The sequence below is a fragment of the Heterocephalus glaber genome, unplaced genomic scaffold, assembly GCF_053883595.1.
Source record: "Heterocephalus glaber isolate CG9 unplaced genomic scaffold, H.glaber_assembly_v1.0 deba00001472, whole genome shotgun sequence".
Taxonomy (NCBI): Eukaryota; Metazoa; Chordata; class Mammalia; order Rodentia; family Bathyergidae; genus Heterocephalus; species Heterocephalus glaber.
Window position 1 is genome coordinate 64,490,388 of NW_028258315.1, and position 17,778 is coordinate 64,508,165.

General features: G+C 41.2%; 1 protein-coding gene across 2 annotated transcripts in view; it reads right to left on the reverse strand.

The window, feature by feature from the left end:
• Itga9 (integrin subunit alpha 9) overlaps positions 1 to 17,778 on the reverse strand; it is a 388,816-nt gene that overhangs the window by 44,926 nt on the left and 326,112 nt on the right. The window contains exons 23-24 of one of the 2 annotated variants that reach the window (XM_087181364.1): positions 16,320 to 16,427; positions 8,875 to 9,077 (exon numbers count right to left, since the gene is read on the reverse strand). In XM_087181364.1, the coding sequence (XP_087037490.1) occupies positions 9,063 to 9,077; positions 16,320 to 16,427 (123 nt within the window). In that variant the 3' untranslated portion in view covers positions 8,875 to 9,062. Of the gene's footprint in view, positions 1 to 8,874; positions 9,078 to 16,319; positions 16,428 to 17,778 lie in introns of those variants that run through there. The other variant, XM_004854266.4, reaches the window with a different exon arrangement.

The window sequence follows — 17,778 nt, forward strand, 5'->3', positions numbered from 1 at the left end:
TGTTACCATCACGGAAAAGGGAAGCCTAGAGCTTTTACAGAAGACTCTATAGGCCACAGTGGTTAGACAAAGGGTTTGGAGCGCATGTCAGTGTGGCAGGCTCAGGAGAGGGGCCTCCATTAAGAAACTGTAAGAGGTATCTGGAGAGAGAGAGACACACACACACACACACACACACACACACACACACAGAGAGACAGAGACAGAGAGCTCTTCACCCAGTTTACAGAGCAGAGAAGCCCTAACACAGCCCTGTCCCAGAGAAGTTCTCTGGCCATTTTTCTAAGTCTCAAGTCACAAGCACTTCACCCCGGGAACCAATTCTAGTTGTTTATGGGCTCCTCTCTATCTGGGTTCAGATGAAAAAGGGGAGGCCATCAGCTAGCCTGAAACACCATTCTGACAGCCAGGCCATTCAATGAGGCCTTAAGATGCTCATGTGCACACAGCACTCTCATCAGTATGGTGACCATATGATTTATTGTCTAACCTGGGAGTTTAAAAAAAAACTTCTAACAACATATAATTGTACATGTTTGTGGAGTACAGTTATAACTTTTCAATATATGTATACAATGTGTAATGATGAGATCAGGGTAGTTAGCTTATCCTTCACCTAAGACATCTATCATTTGTGTTTGAAACATTCAAAACCTTCCCTACCAGGTATTTTGAAATATGCAATTAATTGTTGGTAATCACAGTTATCCTACTGTGCAATAGAACATGAGAAGTTCTTCCTCCTCCCATCCAATTGCACTTCTGTGCTGTTAACCCTCCTATCTCTAGTCCCTCTGCCCCACCCATCCCAGGCTCTGGTGATTCTACTCTCCATTTCTGTGAGATCAATCTTGTTAGCTTCCACATTGAGTAAGAATATGTAGTATTTGTCTTTCTGTGCCTGATTTATTTCACTTACCATAATGTCCTCCAGGCTCGTCCATATTGCCATAAGTGACGACAGTATTTCCTTCCGTTTATGGCTGAATAATATTCTACTACTAAACTGGACATTTTTGACAGTGAACTTGGGAAGTCAACCAGACAGAACAGCAAGACCGAGACACTTATCAGAGTGTGTCAGGCAAACTGTGACACTTAGTCTCCTTAATTTTCACCTTCATTTTACAGATGAGAAGACTGAGGTCCAGAGAGATCAAGCAACTTGCTGCATATCTATGAGCTCAGGATGTGTGAGAAACACAGCTCCAAAGTCCCTGCTAGGATGCTCCTTATCTCCTGCATCTTCCTTGGACCCAGGCAGCACAGCCAATGTCCCACACACTGCAGCCCAAACTCCCTGACTGCCACATCACTGTCCCAGCCCTCACAGCACGGCTCCTATTTATTATAAGCATAAACCTTTTCTACAAGTTTTCTCTCCACCAGGAAGTCAGCCCCATCATGATCTGCAGGCCTGGCTCAGAGGAGATAGCACTTTGGATGCAACTCCAAGGATAAAAAGAACCCCGAGAGAGGAAAGAGGAGTGGGAAGAGAATCCAGGCAAAGGGAAACAGCATGTGCACTGTAGATTTGAGTCTGGAGAGCCCAGGAGTTCAACATGGGGTAAGCACTGCATGGATGCTGGGTTGCAGTGGCCAGAAACAAGGCAGGAGAGGGAGGCCGGGACAGAGAATGCTATGCTCTGAATGTGTCCCCCAAATTCATATGTCAGAAGCTTAATTCCTAAATTCCAATGTTAACGGTAAGTTGAGGGGGGGGACCCTTGGGAGATGATTAGGTCCTGAGGCTCTACTCTCTCTTCACTGATGGATTAATCCATACACAGACTGAAGGGCTCATGGGTCATCAGGGGACAGCTTTGTTATAAAAGTGCAGTCTCTGCTGGATTGGTTGCTGTCACCCCATGTGATGTCCTTTGCCATGTTACTGTGCAGCAAGAAACTCTCACCAAATGATGGCACTACGCTCTTGGATGTCCAGCCTCCAGAACCATGAGCCAAATAAACCTCTGCTCTTTATGACTAAACACCAGTCTGTGATACTCGGTTACAGCAACAGAAAATGGACTAAGACGAGGGTTTTGTAAGCAAATCTGAGAAGTGGGGTGGGTAGGGGTGGTCATCTAGAAAATTGTACAAGCCAGGGAAGGATTTGGATCAATGTAGGAGAATGTGTATTTTGAGCCAGGCAAATTAACATGTATCAAAACTAAGGAGCTACCTTCACCTCAGGTGTGTGGTATTATAAACTTCAAGAGGCTATAGGTGTCCCCTTTCTATCAACATCAGCCCCATCTTCTGACTATACTTCAACTGCTTGGGGTTTCAGAAAGGGGAAGGGTCACCAAAATGTCCTGGCTTGATGTCTCTTGAACACAGTGCATAGCCAATAAAAGGGAAAGGGAAGATTGAATTAGCAGAGCAACAAATTCAAATGAGCCATGCCTGGAGTCATCACCAACATGGTTCTTGAGTAAAGTCTGATCTAAAGGCTGTGTTTGCCGAATTGACTTGGATTAAAGGGGGCATAGGTTCACTGTTGAATAACATGTGTTTCATGTTAGCTCACATTTCTCTGTTAACCATTGACTTTCTGTTCTGTTACATCCCTGAGCTACTTTTCCATATCATGTTACATAATCACAGCTGATGACAACTGGGTAAACATGGCTGGCCCACTGACTTACTGCCTGCTTCTTGGAATTCATATGCCCTTTGAGGCTGGAACCCCAGAGAATGTTTTGAATGCATATCCTGGTAATTCAATTACTCACTGCCTACTCTGGGAATCAAGGTAAAGGAAGGCAGGATGTTCTATTCTGCCACAGGAGGCTTCACATTTTCCACAATAACTGTGGTGATATTAATTTTAGGACTTCAAGATTTGAAGTGAGGATAGTACTTATAAAATGACTGAGAAATGATACCAATTGCTTAATTAGGCTGACCTAAGATATTTAAACTAGAAAGATTAATGCAATGACCACATACTTTCTATTCAGTAAAATGCAAAGTATTCACAGTTGCCTTATATAGTCTTTCATGTTATAGTTCATGTTAAATCACATTGCTTTAATTGGCTGTTAAGTGCTTCTTGGTATTAACCAAAGAACAGCAAAAGAAGGCATTATTTTAATAATAAATTCTAAGGCAAATATTTTCATGTTTACCATTCACTTCAAGCCTTTGTCATAATGCAAATCCAGAATAACGTATGGGGAGAAAATCTCAGGCTTTACTTATTACTCTGAGTTTTCCATTGCAATGATGCTGTTTAATATAAGGCCAGAGACAGCAATAACAATCTTAGATAGTTTCTTATTGTGAATATACCTACATTTATCCCACCAATATATTTAAAAGTTGAGAACGTAACTTTTGTGTGTGTGTGTGTGTGTGTGTGAGAGAGAGAGAGAGAGAGAGACACTATTTCAAGTTAAGGGGTAGTTCTCAAAGGCAGCCTTTGGCATATCCTCCCGAACAGCAATTCATTTTTTTGCTTTGTAAAAAGAGACCCCTTTGTTAATATTTGGCAAGTTCTGATTTTTCTGATATTCATTTCTATGTGTAGCTGAAGGTTCCACTGTGTTTATACATAGAGAGAAAAATCCAAAGAGGGAAAAACCTCCTGATGATCACAACCTGAGCTATCGTAATACTTCCCATAGCCTGGGTACTCATATCAAAAGCCACCTCAGTGAAGAGCTCAAAGAGCTCTGTTTTTGAACTGAAAGACCATGACTTTATCTTTGAATGTCTTCTAATTGAAAATCATCTTCTAAATAAAATACTTGCTTGCACAAAGCCCTTCCCTGTCCTAAAGGCCACCACTACTGTGAAAAGCTGCATCAGGTCTGAGAAGTCAGGGTATTACCAAGATGAAAACTGAAATAGAAAATAAAGGGGCAACGTCTCAGTGTTTCAGAACATAGGGTGAGCACAACCCACTATACGATGTTGACCTCTGTATGTTAGCCATTTCCCAAATAATTTAACCTCTTATGATAAAAGTAGATACATTTTGTTTACATCAGCTTTGGGCTTTGACTAAAGCAATGTCCTCACTCTTTGCCCCTGATCCCTTTTCGTCTGGAAGCCACAGGCCAGCATGCTAGAAAGTCAAGAGTGCAGGCCACCCTAGGCTCCCTGTAAAACAGAATTCATTTGCATGTAATCAGAGAAAGGCCTCAGATGAGCTCTTTTCTCAAGCACCAGGATGGCCTTTACTGGAGTTAAAGTGATACAGATGGGAAGTAGTTTCAGAGAAGCAGTGATACCAAAGAATTTCCAGATGTGGTCAGATTCTCTTTTGAGAGAAAGCGAGACATAAATATGTTATCTGAGCACTTGACATGCATGCCAAAAATGCTTTCCTTCCACGGAAAAGATACATTTTGGAAGCAGAATGGTGTGTTGATTTGGATAATAAATGAGACAGTAACTCCCGTATGGGACACAACACAGACTTGGAATTGTATCAGTAATTTAAGTTCTGGTTCTAGTTTTTAGACCTCTCTTATGGTAAAGAACAAAGTTCATATTCATCTTACATTAAAGGATTCATTGGGTTGTCTCTGCATTTATTAGACAAATTGCTTATTATCCTTTATCAAAAGATCAATAACAGTAATTTTCTGGATGCTGTATTCATGCATCACTGTCTGCCTAACTCTAACACTATTTTCCGAAAAGTGTATTCACCAGAACAGTGAAAAGTGAAACCTAGATGTCATTTATTATGTCTAAGGTTTCAGGGACTTCATGGAAATGTGCTTCATGCTATAAGTTTAGATAATTAAAGAGAAGTAGGTGAAGTTGGCTGCCCAGCACCTGGGGAGAAAACTACTTCTCATGTCTAATGATGTTGAGGCAGCTTCTTTGGTCATAAGAAACTTGGTGTTCACGTCAGAAAGTCATTTGCCTGTTTTTATGTTTCCAAAGCTTACACAATTAGACCTCAGCAGGTTAAATTAGAACCATGTGTTTCTCAGCAATGGCCGATGAGCTCTGATCCTCAGTGAAATTTCCTGTTATCAACTTCAGTAACAACCCATCACCCCTGCACTGGCAGGGCTCTGTGTCATGTTGCTTTTAAGGAATGAAGGAAAGTCAACTGTATAATCACCACCTTTTAAGGCCTATTTATGTCAGAGAGCAGAAAACACCAGGCACCTAAGCATCGGCATTCCAAATGGCCCACACGCTGGCCGCAAAGCCTTACTGCTTCCAGATGGTGCAGCAGCTGTGAGCACAAGACACTCTGGCTCCTGGATAAGGCCAGGCACCCGGGTCAGCAGGGAAACGATGGTGCTGGCTTGATTTATTCTCTGTCCACAGGGGTTAAAGGGCAGTCACTGACCCACACTGCGCATGGAGAGCCCAGGCTGGCGCTTGTCCCCAGCTTCCAGAGGGGTGTGCTGAGTACAGAAACATATACTTTCTCCCTTTGGCCAAACTCACACTGACCGAAACCTTAGGAATGTAACTCTTGCTCCAGCATTCAATCAGTCACCTCCCCTCTTTTAAGGGTTTGGCTTCTGTTGAAAAAAAAAAAAGACAACAAACCCAATCCTGATCCATTTCAGGAACATGACTATTCAGCTCATGTTCATACATGTGCAAGAAAAAGAAGAAAAAGTGGGGGGCCATGCAGAGATCAGTGGGTCTGTATACAGATGGTGGTGGAGGGAATATCTCTGACCTAAGTTTGTGGAGTGTATGTCTGCTCTTAGAAGCTTTCATTTATGACAAATGATTAAACCTCATTTCAAAGTTTTACTTTCTTTCATTTTCACATTGAAATTAAGGCAATTTTTGCTGTGGCTTGATGGAATTTTTCAAACTGAGACTACTTGGGGATTTCAATTCAATGCAAATTTCTCAGGTTCTTAAGACACAGGAGGTGTTAGATGCAGTGCAGGGTACATAAGTACACACCGTTATCCTAAGACAGAAAGAGATATGTCAGATGGTGACCCTAACAGAGTGTGAGCAGCCAATTCTTTCATTTATCTGAACAAATACTACAGTCAAGGTACCAAATGCTGGGGATGCACAGGAAACAAGAGCCCTTTACTCTCATGGTAATTTTAACCTCCTGGAAGTAGACAGACAATCAAAAATAGTAATTTTGGGCAGTGATGAGTACTACAAAGAAAGTAACACACAGAAAAATGGAACCGAGTGTGGTAGGGTCTGCAACTTTGGGAAGGGAGCCAAGGAAGACTCATTGAAAAAGTGAACCCTGGGCTCAGCCCTGTTTGTTGCAAAGACTGGGAGGAGTGTCTTCAGCAGAGGCAGGACCATCTGGGAAAGCACAAAGGAAGAGAACATGTGTGAATTGGGTCTTGAAGGGTAAGTAGTCTTTCCACAGCCAGAGGGAAGAGAGAAGCCATTAGCAAGGTCAGTAGTCAGGGAAGTACATGGTGGATCTGTTCAGCAGCCTTCATGGTCCAGAGTAGCTGAAGACAAGGTCGGGTGAGGTTGGGGGGAAGAGAAGAGTACAGAAAATGGCTTGTAAAAGCAGGGTTTTACCATATGGTTCCTTACAAATCTCCTTATTAGTCTTTTTACAGAGGCTCGCATGGATGTCCTGGAGCATTACATAGAGAAATGATCAGGACTGTCAGCACAAATAAATTACTACAACTAAAGTTCTCAGTGGTAAACTAGGTCCTCATCGTATGAATAGTAAGCTGTGATTAGGAGAGGAGGTAGTGTTGGGTACTGTTTTGAATTTTTAATTATTTGGAGAATGTGGAGAAAACTAAAAAGGATGTCTTAGGATGAAAAAAGAGAATTAAGGGAATTTTAATTTCTTTTAGAAGAGAAGGGGGAAGAATGATTAAGTAATAGCTCAACTTCTTTGCAGAGGGAGCTAGGCAACTGTTTTCCATTTTAGCTAAGAAAAGATCAGGGGGGGAAATCAGAGCATGAAGAACCAAGGGTAGTCATAACAATGGGATTTGAGGGATGCAAAATTGGCTTAATGGGGAAAACTTCCTGGAAATCTAGCTCTGCTGTATTGGGGATATCTTGATTGTATTCTGCCCAAAAGTGGACGGTTAGATCATATGATCTACTAAAGCCATTCTAGGGCTGTAAATCCATCTCCATTTGCTGGAGAGGGGCTTCTAACCTTGAATTATTGTTAGAAGGAAAGTCTTACCCAGAGAGCTAGTTTCAAGGGTAATTCCGTGAATTTCTATAGAAAAAAATCCCAAGGGTATGGGGGGGGGTATGCAGGTGTTCACAACAATGGATAGTAATAGAGACTGAGAAAGAAATATAAGTTGATCAATTTTATTTTAGGTTATTTCCTGGGTTTAAATAACCAGGTCTGACTCATATACAAGTTGAATTTCAACTTTCAGCAAAGGCTGCTGCACAGGACACTGCTTAAGGCAATTATCCTTCAAGCATGGCTAAATCATAAAACATAGGACTTTTCTCATGTGAAATGCTCTGGCTTTAAAAATCAGTGTCACTGTCAACTGCTGTTGTCAGAAATAGGTGACTCTTTATGTGGCAGAAAACTGCCCTGGAGTAAATGCGAATGAGTGCACAGAGAGACTTCTGGACTTCCAGCCTGGATACCACAGGACGTGGAGTATCCTGGGGCTGTCATTTCCAGAGACAAGAATCAAACAGAGCTAAAATCAAGAAGGAGAGTCTTCTCAGAGAACAAAAATTTGACACAAGAAGAGCTCATTACAAACTCCTGCAAGATCACCTTTTTTTTCCCTTAAATTCTTTTATTGGTACATTTTAGGTATACAATACGTTTACATTTATCATTGGGTGCTTGTACCTGTACAGGATGTATCTTGGTTCTTATTTTTTCCCCATTCCCTGTGCGCCCTTCCCTATTTACATAGACTTCATTTCCATTTTTTTTCTTTTCTCATAATTTTTTCTTTCCCTTTGCAAGATCACTTTTAACTCTCCCTACCTTGAATGAAACTTCGTAAGACCTTTCCTGACCATCCTATTTAAAATGACAACCTTCCCCATAACATTTACCATTTTGTAATATATGTTTCACTTATTCACTGTGTAACTTTCTCCACCAGAAAGGTAAGCTACACAAGGGCTGGAAATTACTATTTTTTTGGTCTGTTTTGTTCTGTGTAGTAATCTAGTGCCTGACATGTGCTGGATGTAAAGTAGTTAGTGAATGAATGGATGTGTGGATAAAAAAAATCCCTACAATAGTTTCATGTGGCAAGAACTGTCATCCCTGTCATGCAGACATGGGAATGGAAGTGCAGAGAGATTTAAGCATCATGTTTTAGAGCAGCACTTCTCAAATATCAATGTGCAGATGAACCACCCAGGGATCTTTTTAAAATGCAGATCCTGATCCAGCAGGTCTGGGTGAAGCTTCAAATTGTGCATTTCCACGTTTCTGGCTTCTAGGTGATGCCAGAGCTGCTGGGCAGCTATATGTTCAGACAAAATGATGGCAGAAGGCCTGGCAGGCAGCTGTACAGCCAGTGATTAAGAGTTAACACCAGCTTAGCCAACTGTTACCTTGGCCATTCTTCTAACTCTTCCATGCCTCAATTTCCTCACCAAATTATTGCAAAGATCACATGAATTTGTCCTGGTAAAGTACTTGTTACAAGAACTCTATGCTGTTGTTTACATTCCTTGGTGAAGCTGGTACATGTTTTTTTGGTACCAGGCATGGAACTCAGTTTCTTGCACTTGCGAGGCAGGCAATGAAACCACAGAGCTAAATCCCTGGCCCTTAATTCCTTTTTTCATTCCCTTTCCCTCCCCTCCCTCCCACTTTCTTCCATCTCTTAGTTTCCTTCCCATCTGAGAAAGCTCTGTCTCCCTACTTCCTATTATCTATCTTTTGTTTTTCTTGTTATTTATAGTTTTTTAAAATAAGAGAAACCGTGCAATATTTAAGCTTGGGTGGCTTAATTACTTCACTTAATATTACAGTCTCAAGGTACATTCATTTTCCTACAAATGACTCAAGTTTCTCTTCTTTATGGCAGAGTAGTACTCCCTTGTGTGTAAATACCACATTTTCTTTATCCATTCATCTGGTGATGGACACATAGGCTGCTTCCAAGATTTAGCTATTATGAATTGTGCTCCTATAAACACAGAAATGCATGTATCACTGTGGTATGTCATTAACTTAATACAAATTTATCATTACTTTCTAGCCTGAATTTAACAGCACCTTCTCAGAATCCTAGCATAGTATGATGAAGTTACTCTACTTCACCACTTTAGAGCCTACTAAACTGAAGAGAGAGTAACAAGCACTGTGCCTTCCTCCTCCCTTAGGCTGTTTTATTTTTTAAATTGAAGTTTACTATAGGTTTCTGGTGGAGGATCTTTGTCAACTTGAGGACATTTCCTTTTACACCTTCCTAAATGGAAATTTTAAAAAATCATAAATGGACACTGAATTAAGGTTTTGCTCTTTAGAAGCCCTCATTGAGATCTTATGATTATTTTTCTTTTAATCCTTTTACTATTAATAGAATGAATTGTATCAGTCAGTTTCTGCGTGGAGACCTGAGCTAGCACTCCTGGACTGCATCCTACTTTACCCAGAACATGTCATTCTCTAACAGGAATCAGTATGCAAACATTTACTTATTTTCCTATCTGTTTTGAGGTGATCTTGGCCTTGTTTCCTTGCTCTGTGTGAATGTGCCCACTTCCCTTCCTGGCTCCCGAGCCAGGGGTATGCTCCCATCCTAGAGCGAGCTGTGCAGCCTCTCTGCTCTCTGGAGCAGCTTCAACAACACCACTCATTCATTCCTGAAAGCCTGACGATCCCGGCTACACAGCTACTGGGTCCAGCACTATTTCAAAGCATAGGACTTTGTTTACTCATATTTTTTTTTTCCTGGAGGAAATTGATTTATATAGATTTTTAAAAACCTCATTCATATCTTACTTAAACATCTTCACATGAGTATGGTTATTTTATCATTTCTAGTGTTACTTTTTGGCATCATCTCTCATTCGTTTTTTAAATAAAATTTCCTGTAGATTTATCTATTTTATTGGATTAGAAAACCCAACTTTTTAGCTTTACTGATGTGGAAATCATTTTCTTTTTTATATTTCATGACCTTTGCTTTGTCTTTAATCGCACCTTCAATTTTACTTTCTCAGAGTTTACTTTATTCTCCCCTTTTCACCTTTTATATTGTCAATTTAGTTCTTTTACTTTCAGTCTTTCCTGTTTTCTCTATGTAAGCATCAATACTTTCCTCATGTAGGTTTTGTCTACACCCCACTGATTTTGATATGAACAAGTTTTTATTGTCTTCCATTTCTTATTTGCTCATCCCTTCAACTTTGATTTTTCATCATCTAAAAAGTTAAATTGGTGTTTAAATATTTTCAAGTCGATATTTGTTGTTGTTTGGCTCACTTTTTATGAGATTATTGTATTGTGTCAGAGCAGGTGGCTTGTGTTACTTTGATGCTTAAAGTTCTATTGAGATTTGTTTTTGTGGTGTAATATGGGTAAATTGTGAATGTCTACATGTTTGAAAAGGACATCAATTCCTTATTTATGTGCTAGGAACTCTGCTAACTGCTCCATAAACATTAGCTGCTTCAATCTTCACAATGTGAGCCAGGCACTGTTAGCCCATTTTACGGATGAGGAAAATAAGCTTGGAGAGTTTTGGTAACTTCCTCAAGGTTATCATAGCTGGTAAGCAGGGAGGCACTCAGACATTCTGACTCGTTCTACCTTGGTTTCTTTATACACATCTAAGAGATTACTTTTCTATCTGCACTATTCAAATACCTACTATTTTACCTACATGTGTGATGATTTTTGAGGGAAATGTGTCCATTTTTCCTTGTATTTCTATTCAATATTACTTTGTATGTTTTATAACTATGTTGGTGGTTACATAAAAGTTTCATTTATGTTACAAATTCTCAGTGGATTATGTATATCTTTAGTCATTCTGAAACACTTTTTTACCCTATTTAATTTTTTGGCTTCAATTCTGTTTTGTTTACTGTTAATATTGCTGTATTTATATCCTTTTGTTAGCATTTACATTATCTTTTTGTTGGATGTCTTATGTCTGACTCATTTTTAAATGTATGTCTCTCATCAGTAACATGTCTGGATTAAAAAATTCCAAGATGAGAGTTTCTTTCACTAGGGAATTTAACCCAGTTACCATTATCATCACTGGGATGGGGTCTTCCTATACTGCCCAGGCTCACCCAAACCCCTACTCTGCAGGTCCTCCTCCCTTAGCCTCCTAAGTAGCTGGGACTACAGGTACCTATAGGTCATAATTACCAGCTTGTCATAATTGTTTTGATTATCAATATGTTTGGATTTATTCCTGCTATCTTATTTTGTACATATATGTATTTTTTATGAGTGCTTTTTTTCAGGATTATTTAAAAATTTCTTCTGTTTTAAATCTTCTTCTTTAGTGGTTTAGATACTCTACAATTTTTTAATCTACTAATTTACAATTAAATATTTTACACATTTGAATTTTTTAAAACCAAATCCCTAGGTTAACTGCTAGATAAACTCTTAACCAAACTCCTGGCTCGCTTTCATGTCTGTCGTCTCCTGCTTCTTAACTCATATGCTGACTGAAGTGATCTTGGGTTTTCACTCCAGATTGTTATATAAAAGAAAAGCAGATATACTTAACTGGCTTTTTCTCTTTTTGCATTATAACCTGGGAAATCCCTCAACTCAAGTTTCTAACCCATTGGTAAAGATGTTGTTTTAGATAGACTAGGAATATTACGTCATTTTTTTCTTCTCTCTGAGTCAATAACTTTCATGGTCACTCTGAACTAGCTTCCTAATAAACACTGGGTTCTCAATGGCCCATCCATATATGTCTGTGCTGTGGGTAGTTACTGTGTCTCCACAGGACTCCACACAACCCCAGAGGGCAGAAAGCAATGGAGATACTGGTCTTTCCCCAGGCCACCATGATGGCTCTATTTCCAAACAAAATATTTCTCACAAGGAAAGAAGATCATGAACTGAAGTAGAGTGTATGGAGTGGCCTCACCTTATTAGGCTCCCCATTAAGTGTATCTCCCATACAAGCAGAGTCGCCGCTCAAGATGGACCTTACGAAACCCTCCAGGCAAGCACAGACCATGCTTTGGTGAAACCCAGAAGGCCACACCTTCCAGTGACCCACTAAGCAGCCCCACAGGCTTCTGCATGAACTCTGCACTGAAATAAACTGTGCCAGACTCAAGGCTGAAGGAGGGAGAGCCCAGGACGCCCAGCATTCTATATGATGTGATCATAAGCAGTATGAATGTGGAGGGCACAGCTGAAGGAACAAAAACACTCTGAGAGTCTCCTGGGATATGAATGGGAATGACAGATGGATCTTCCCACCATGCCTGTCATTTGTCTCTGGCTGCAATTGGTTTAACATAGCTGCGGGCAGTCGGATGCTCAGGAGCCTGTTGGATGCTGGCTGGGGTGGGGTTGAGGAGGGAATGGCACCAGGGCTCAGGGTCAACACTGAGGAGTACATTTCTCCTAAGGAGAATGACTAGCTCTAAGCCACTCAAATCCACACAGGAAAGCCCTGCGCCATTCAAACTTAGAGAAGGATAAAGAGGAGAATGTCATGTGTTTTAGGAGTAATCCTGGACCCAGTGAACATTCTTAGATTCTGCTGAGCAAGGGAGGGGCTAGGGCTGGGAAGCTGCCTGAGCTGCAGGGTGCATTTGCTCTCAGAAACCATGGACATGAAGGTGAAGGATGTGTGAGCTTCAGGTGTCTGAGACAAGCATCGGGTACTCTTGCCTCATCTCTGCAGCACACTTTGCATCTGTTGTTTCCAGTCTCATCAGCACTCTGGCCTCCAGTGACGATTGTCCACAAGAACATAGTGTTTCACTACTTGCTTAGTGAGATTTCCCATGAGTCTGCTTGTCCATAACATGCAATGCTATGGACTGGTCACTTCACCTGGCTCAGACACCCCTGAGAATTCTATTACAGACTTTGAAAATTCTAATTATAGTTTTGAAAATCCAAAGGGTTTGTCTTTGAGCACGCTGACAGCAGAATGCAGGCAGCTCACACCACCTGGGAGTTTGAGGGTCCACTCAGCTAGACTAACAGACCATCAGTTTGCAAATGTTCAGGAAAACCACTTCTAATTTCTTTCACGCACATTTATTGGTGTGCTCCAAAGTCCTTTCCAGTGCTTTCTCCTTGGCCTGATAATCAGTAAGTACAAACAAGGGTGTGCTTTGTTCTGAGCTATAGAATCTGAGGGACCGAAATGAGTGACCACAGATTTGGTTAAAAATCAATTAGCCTAAAGGAAATATAGTCTCTCTACAAGATTGTAGGTATTTATATGAACAAGTCTTAGCATGCTGTATGAGAGAACACTCCTAGATGTCAGGGGATAAGGTGCAGTAGTTAGTATGATTAATAATATTTGAGGGGGAGAACAGGGGGATGTAGTCCAGTAATAGACTAGGCTCTGGGCTCAACCCCCAAGCACCAAAAAACATAGAAAGTGTATGTGGAAGGAGCGGAGAGGGAGAGGAAGGGGGAACAGGGAGGAGGATGGAAGGGGAGGAGAAGGTGGAGAGGGAGAAGGAAAGGACAGGTGCATGTGGTTTGCTAATCTCAGGCCAAGTTCAAACCATGCTGTGTTGCTGATCCACAACACTGTAGATTCCCTGACGGCTCAACAGAGCTCACAGACAAGGGCACACAACAGGACATGAATGGAATATTATGAAGGACATAATTGAGCAGGCAATCAGTCATGGTGACTGATTCTACATTCAACATTCACAGGGTTCTGATTTCCTGCCCACATGACCCAAGGGGACAGCGATGTTAGAAACTGTAACTGCATGGCAGGATGCTAAGTCTCCACCCTGCGGGCAATGTCCTCTTCAACTCTGCACTCAGATCTGTCACATACCATGCCCCTGCTGTCTGATTTTCAAGATACCTATGGAGAGACTGTCCCTTTATCTGCTGTCTATCCCTCCCAAGACCACATAAGGAGCATGCTTTTCTGATCCTTTCAACATGGTCTGACATGGTCTCCTGTGCACTGACTCCCCTGAGCTCCATGCCCCCAGCCTCCCCAGGGCCTCTGTAGGAGGCAGCACCCTCGCACCTAGTCTTTCAGCACTCTGATAACAAGACTCACAGTGGAAACATGAAATACTCTTTTTTTTTTTTTTTTTTGTACCAGGGATCGAACTCAGGACCTTGCATTTGCAAGGCAGGCAGCGGCACCACTGAGCTAAATTCCCGGCCCCACATGAAATATTTCTCAGCAAGCAAAACTCGAATCACTGAGCAAAGGGATTTCTATTGAGATTGTTATCCGTATTTTTCCTGAATTTGCTTAGACAATTTGGTTTTCTCCTATGGATTTATTCTTCCAGTCTACAAATATTTACCAAGCCCATGTTATATGTCAAGAGTTGCACTTGGTCCTAGAGACACAGCAGTGAGTAGACAGACAGAAATCCATATCCTTGTATTGGAAAGGATGGGAAGGAGTCAGTTAAACTGATGAAACAAGAAAATATATGGGATGTCAGCTTGGTGATGAGGTAATGGTGAAATGTGAACAGGAAAGGGTGATGTGGTGTGCTAGGATTTCACTGACATTTGAGTGGGTACCTGAAGGAGGTGAGGGATGAGGCCATGTGCATGTCTGAGGATGAGCATTCCAGGCAGAAGAAGAACAGGGGGCACAATTCTGTGGGTAGAAGAATGTGGGATTACCAAGGAGGTTGTACAGAGTAAAGGAGAGAGAGGAAAAGGAGGAGGAGAGGAGGTCAGAGACAACAGACTGTGGGGACCAGTGGGAGAAAAAGCCATTGGAAGGTTTTGAGCAGAGGTGCCATTACCTTCCACACTGGAAGGTCAAAGGTGAACCAAAAGGGGCCAGGGCCGAGGCAGGGACACCAGAGAGGGGCTATCACAACCTAGGTGACAGACAATAGGACCCTGGACACCAAGGTGCTGGAAATGGAAATGCCAATAGCAGTGATATTCTGGATTTGTTGTGAAGGAGGAGACATTAGGTTCGCTGATGAATTAGATATAAAGTCAATGAAAAAAAAAGGAAATTAAGGAAGGATGACCTGACATTTTTGATACAAACACATGAAAGATGGACAGGCTGTTTGCTGAAATAAAGAGGCTATGGGAGAAGCAGGTTTGGAAGCTGCTACAGTATGAACACTCCCTGAAACTCATGTTGATGCTCAATCTCCTCTCGAGGTATTAAGAGGGCAGAAGCTTCACATGACAATGGTGTTTAGAGGTGGGCCTTTGGAAGGTAATAAGAATTAGATAAGGCCATCAGGGTTGAACACTTCCATGATGGAATACTGGCAGATTTACAAGAGGAAAAGAGAACAAAGGACTGATGGATGGAGACAGACAGACAGACACACACACACACACGCACCTTGCTGTTTCCATGTTTTTGTTTTTGTTTTATTTTCCATACAGTGTCTTGTGATGCCGTGAGATTTTGTTAGCAAGACGACTATCACTAGATACAGTCCATCAACTTTGGACCTCCTGAACCATGAATCAAAATTCTTTATATCTACTCTCTGGTATTATGTTATTAACAACAAAAAATGGACTAAGACAGAAAGGTACACACTTAAAAGCCGTGAGTATGAATGAGATCTCAGAGGTGGGGTGTAGAATAAAGGAGGCTCTGAGCCCTCTAGAGGTTGGTGAAATGAAGACAAAAGTCAGTGAGAAAGAGAAACAGGGAGAATGTGATGTCACAGAAGTCAAGAAAAATGTTTTGAGGTAGACAGCAATGGCCATATATACACTGGTCATCAAGCTCACCTTGAGACAAAGTCATCCATCATTGACTCAGGATCAGGCAGAGCTACATATTGTGCATATAAATTTGAATTTCAACCTAAGATTATGTCTTTACAAACTAATCCTTTATCCCTGGGTGTCAGTGGCTCGTTGAGAAACTTTATAAATTTTGTGGATCTTCTCAGAGAAATGCACTCAGACACACATAGGACTAGAGAGTCACTGGGGGTTTCCGGAGCCAGGTCAGGAGTTCCCAGGAGTCAGGTTCACAATCAACCCTTCCCCATCCCCATGGAGGTTCTCATACGGCATCAACCAAACTGTCTCAACGAAGAAATTAACATATCATAGGTCCCCTGTCTTCTCCAGATATGTTTCCAAGGGGTATGTATAGAGGTTAAAGTCTCTGGGCACTCAGAGTGGATGTCAGGGTGGGTGGAATACAAAAATCTGAACAGGCTGATTCATTCAAGGCTGAAGCAACAAAGCAAACAAACACAAGACTCACCACCATCTCCTGGACCTGAAACATCTCCGCACCACCAGGTGACAGTCGGTTAGGGAATGAAATGCTGACAGATGATCCAGGAAGGGTGCTCGGGCCAGTGTTATAGACCTGTGGGTGTGGAACACACAGCAAGTTTCAATGGAAATAAAAGACTTTTATTTTACGCCATGCAATATGTACTCTCAGATTCTTTGACTCATACACAGAAATTCTAGGGTTTGGATCTAGGTCATAAGTTTGGATCAAGTGACATTAAATGATGGGAAATTTTGACAAAATACAAATCCTTCTAATAGCTACCTAAAAATCTCACACTTTCAAATTACCTATTCCATTTTAGCGTTTTCTTGTTCTTTTCCTATTAAAATTACATTTATTTTTAAATGCCTAGAATTTTACTCACAGACTGTATTAGGTGGGAATTTAGATATAATCTAGCCCAGTGGATCTCAAATTTTAGTATAATATCAGAATCATTTACACAGCTTTGGTGCTGAGGGGTGCGGGGGAGAGGGTCCTGCCCAGGGTTTCTGAAGTAGGTCTGGAATGGGGCTGAAGCATTTGCATTTCTAAGGAGAGGCTACTGTTGCTGGCCCAGGAGGCACCCCCTCAGAACCACTAATGTGGTCCAACCTCCTTCCTTTTACAGTTTGAGGTAGCTGAAATGTTTAAAGAACAAATGGGTTGCCTCAAAACCAAGTGATCCGTAGTTTATAGAAAGGAATGTTTCTACTATATGATCCAGCTTATTCAATTTCTAGGTACTTTGTACATAGTTAATTATTAATATATTTTGATGACATCTGTGCACCTCTTTCCTGTTCCAGCATTTGGTCGTATAAAACTTTGCCCATCTTCCCCTGTCTATTATCCATTTCATTTTCTGTATCCAGAAGGCAGTCATAACCCAAGAAATGAGGGGAAATATGTTGGTCATAAAGAGACCATAAGAGTAAGGAGACAGCAAAGGCTGAACATGAAACCCAAGGAAGACATGGAATGTGAAGGAGAAAGATAAAGGTGTGTAGATCTATAGAGACAGAAAGTAGATTAATGGTTGCCTAAGACCAGGGTTAGAGAGAAAAGGAAGTGTTATTGGCAGCAAAATAGGATCTCAAAGATGTCCATTTCTAATCTGTGGAACCTATGAATGTTATGTTCCATGACAAGAGGGAATTAAGGTTGCTAACCAGATGACTTTCAAGTAAGACATTATCTTGGATTATCCAGGTGGACATATAATCACAAGGGCCCTTATATAGGAAAGGAGCAGCAGAAGATTCAGTAAAAGAGATATAGTACCATAAGAAAGATGGGACCATCCATTGCTGCCTTTGCACATGGAAGGGAACCATAAGCCAAAGAATCCACACAGCCTCTAGAAGATGGAAAAGGCAAGAAATGAATGGCTTCTAAGTGTTCAAGTGAAAAAGAAGAGCTGATACTTTTCACTTTATAT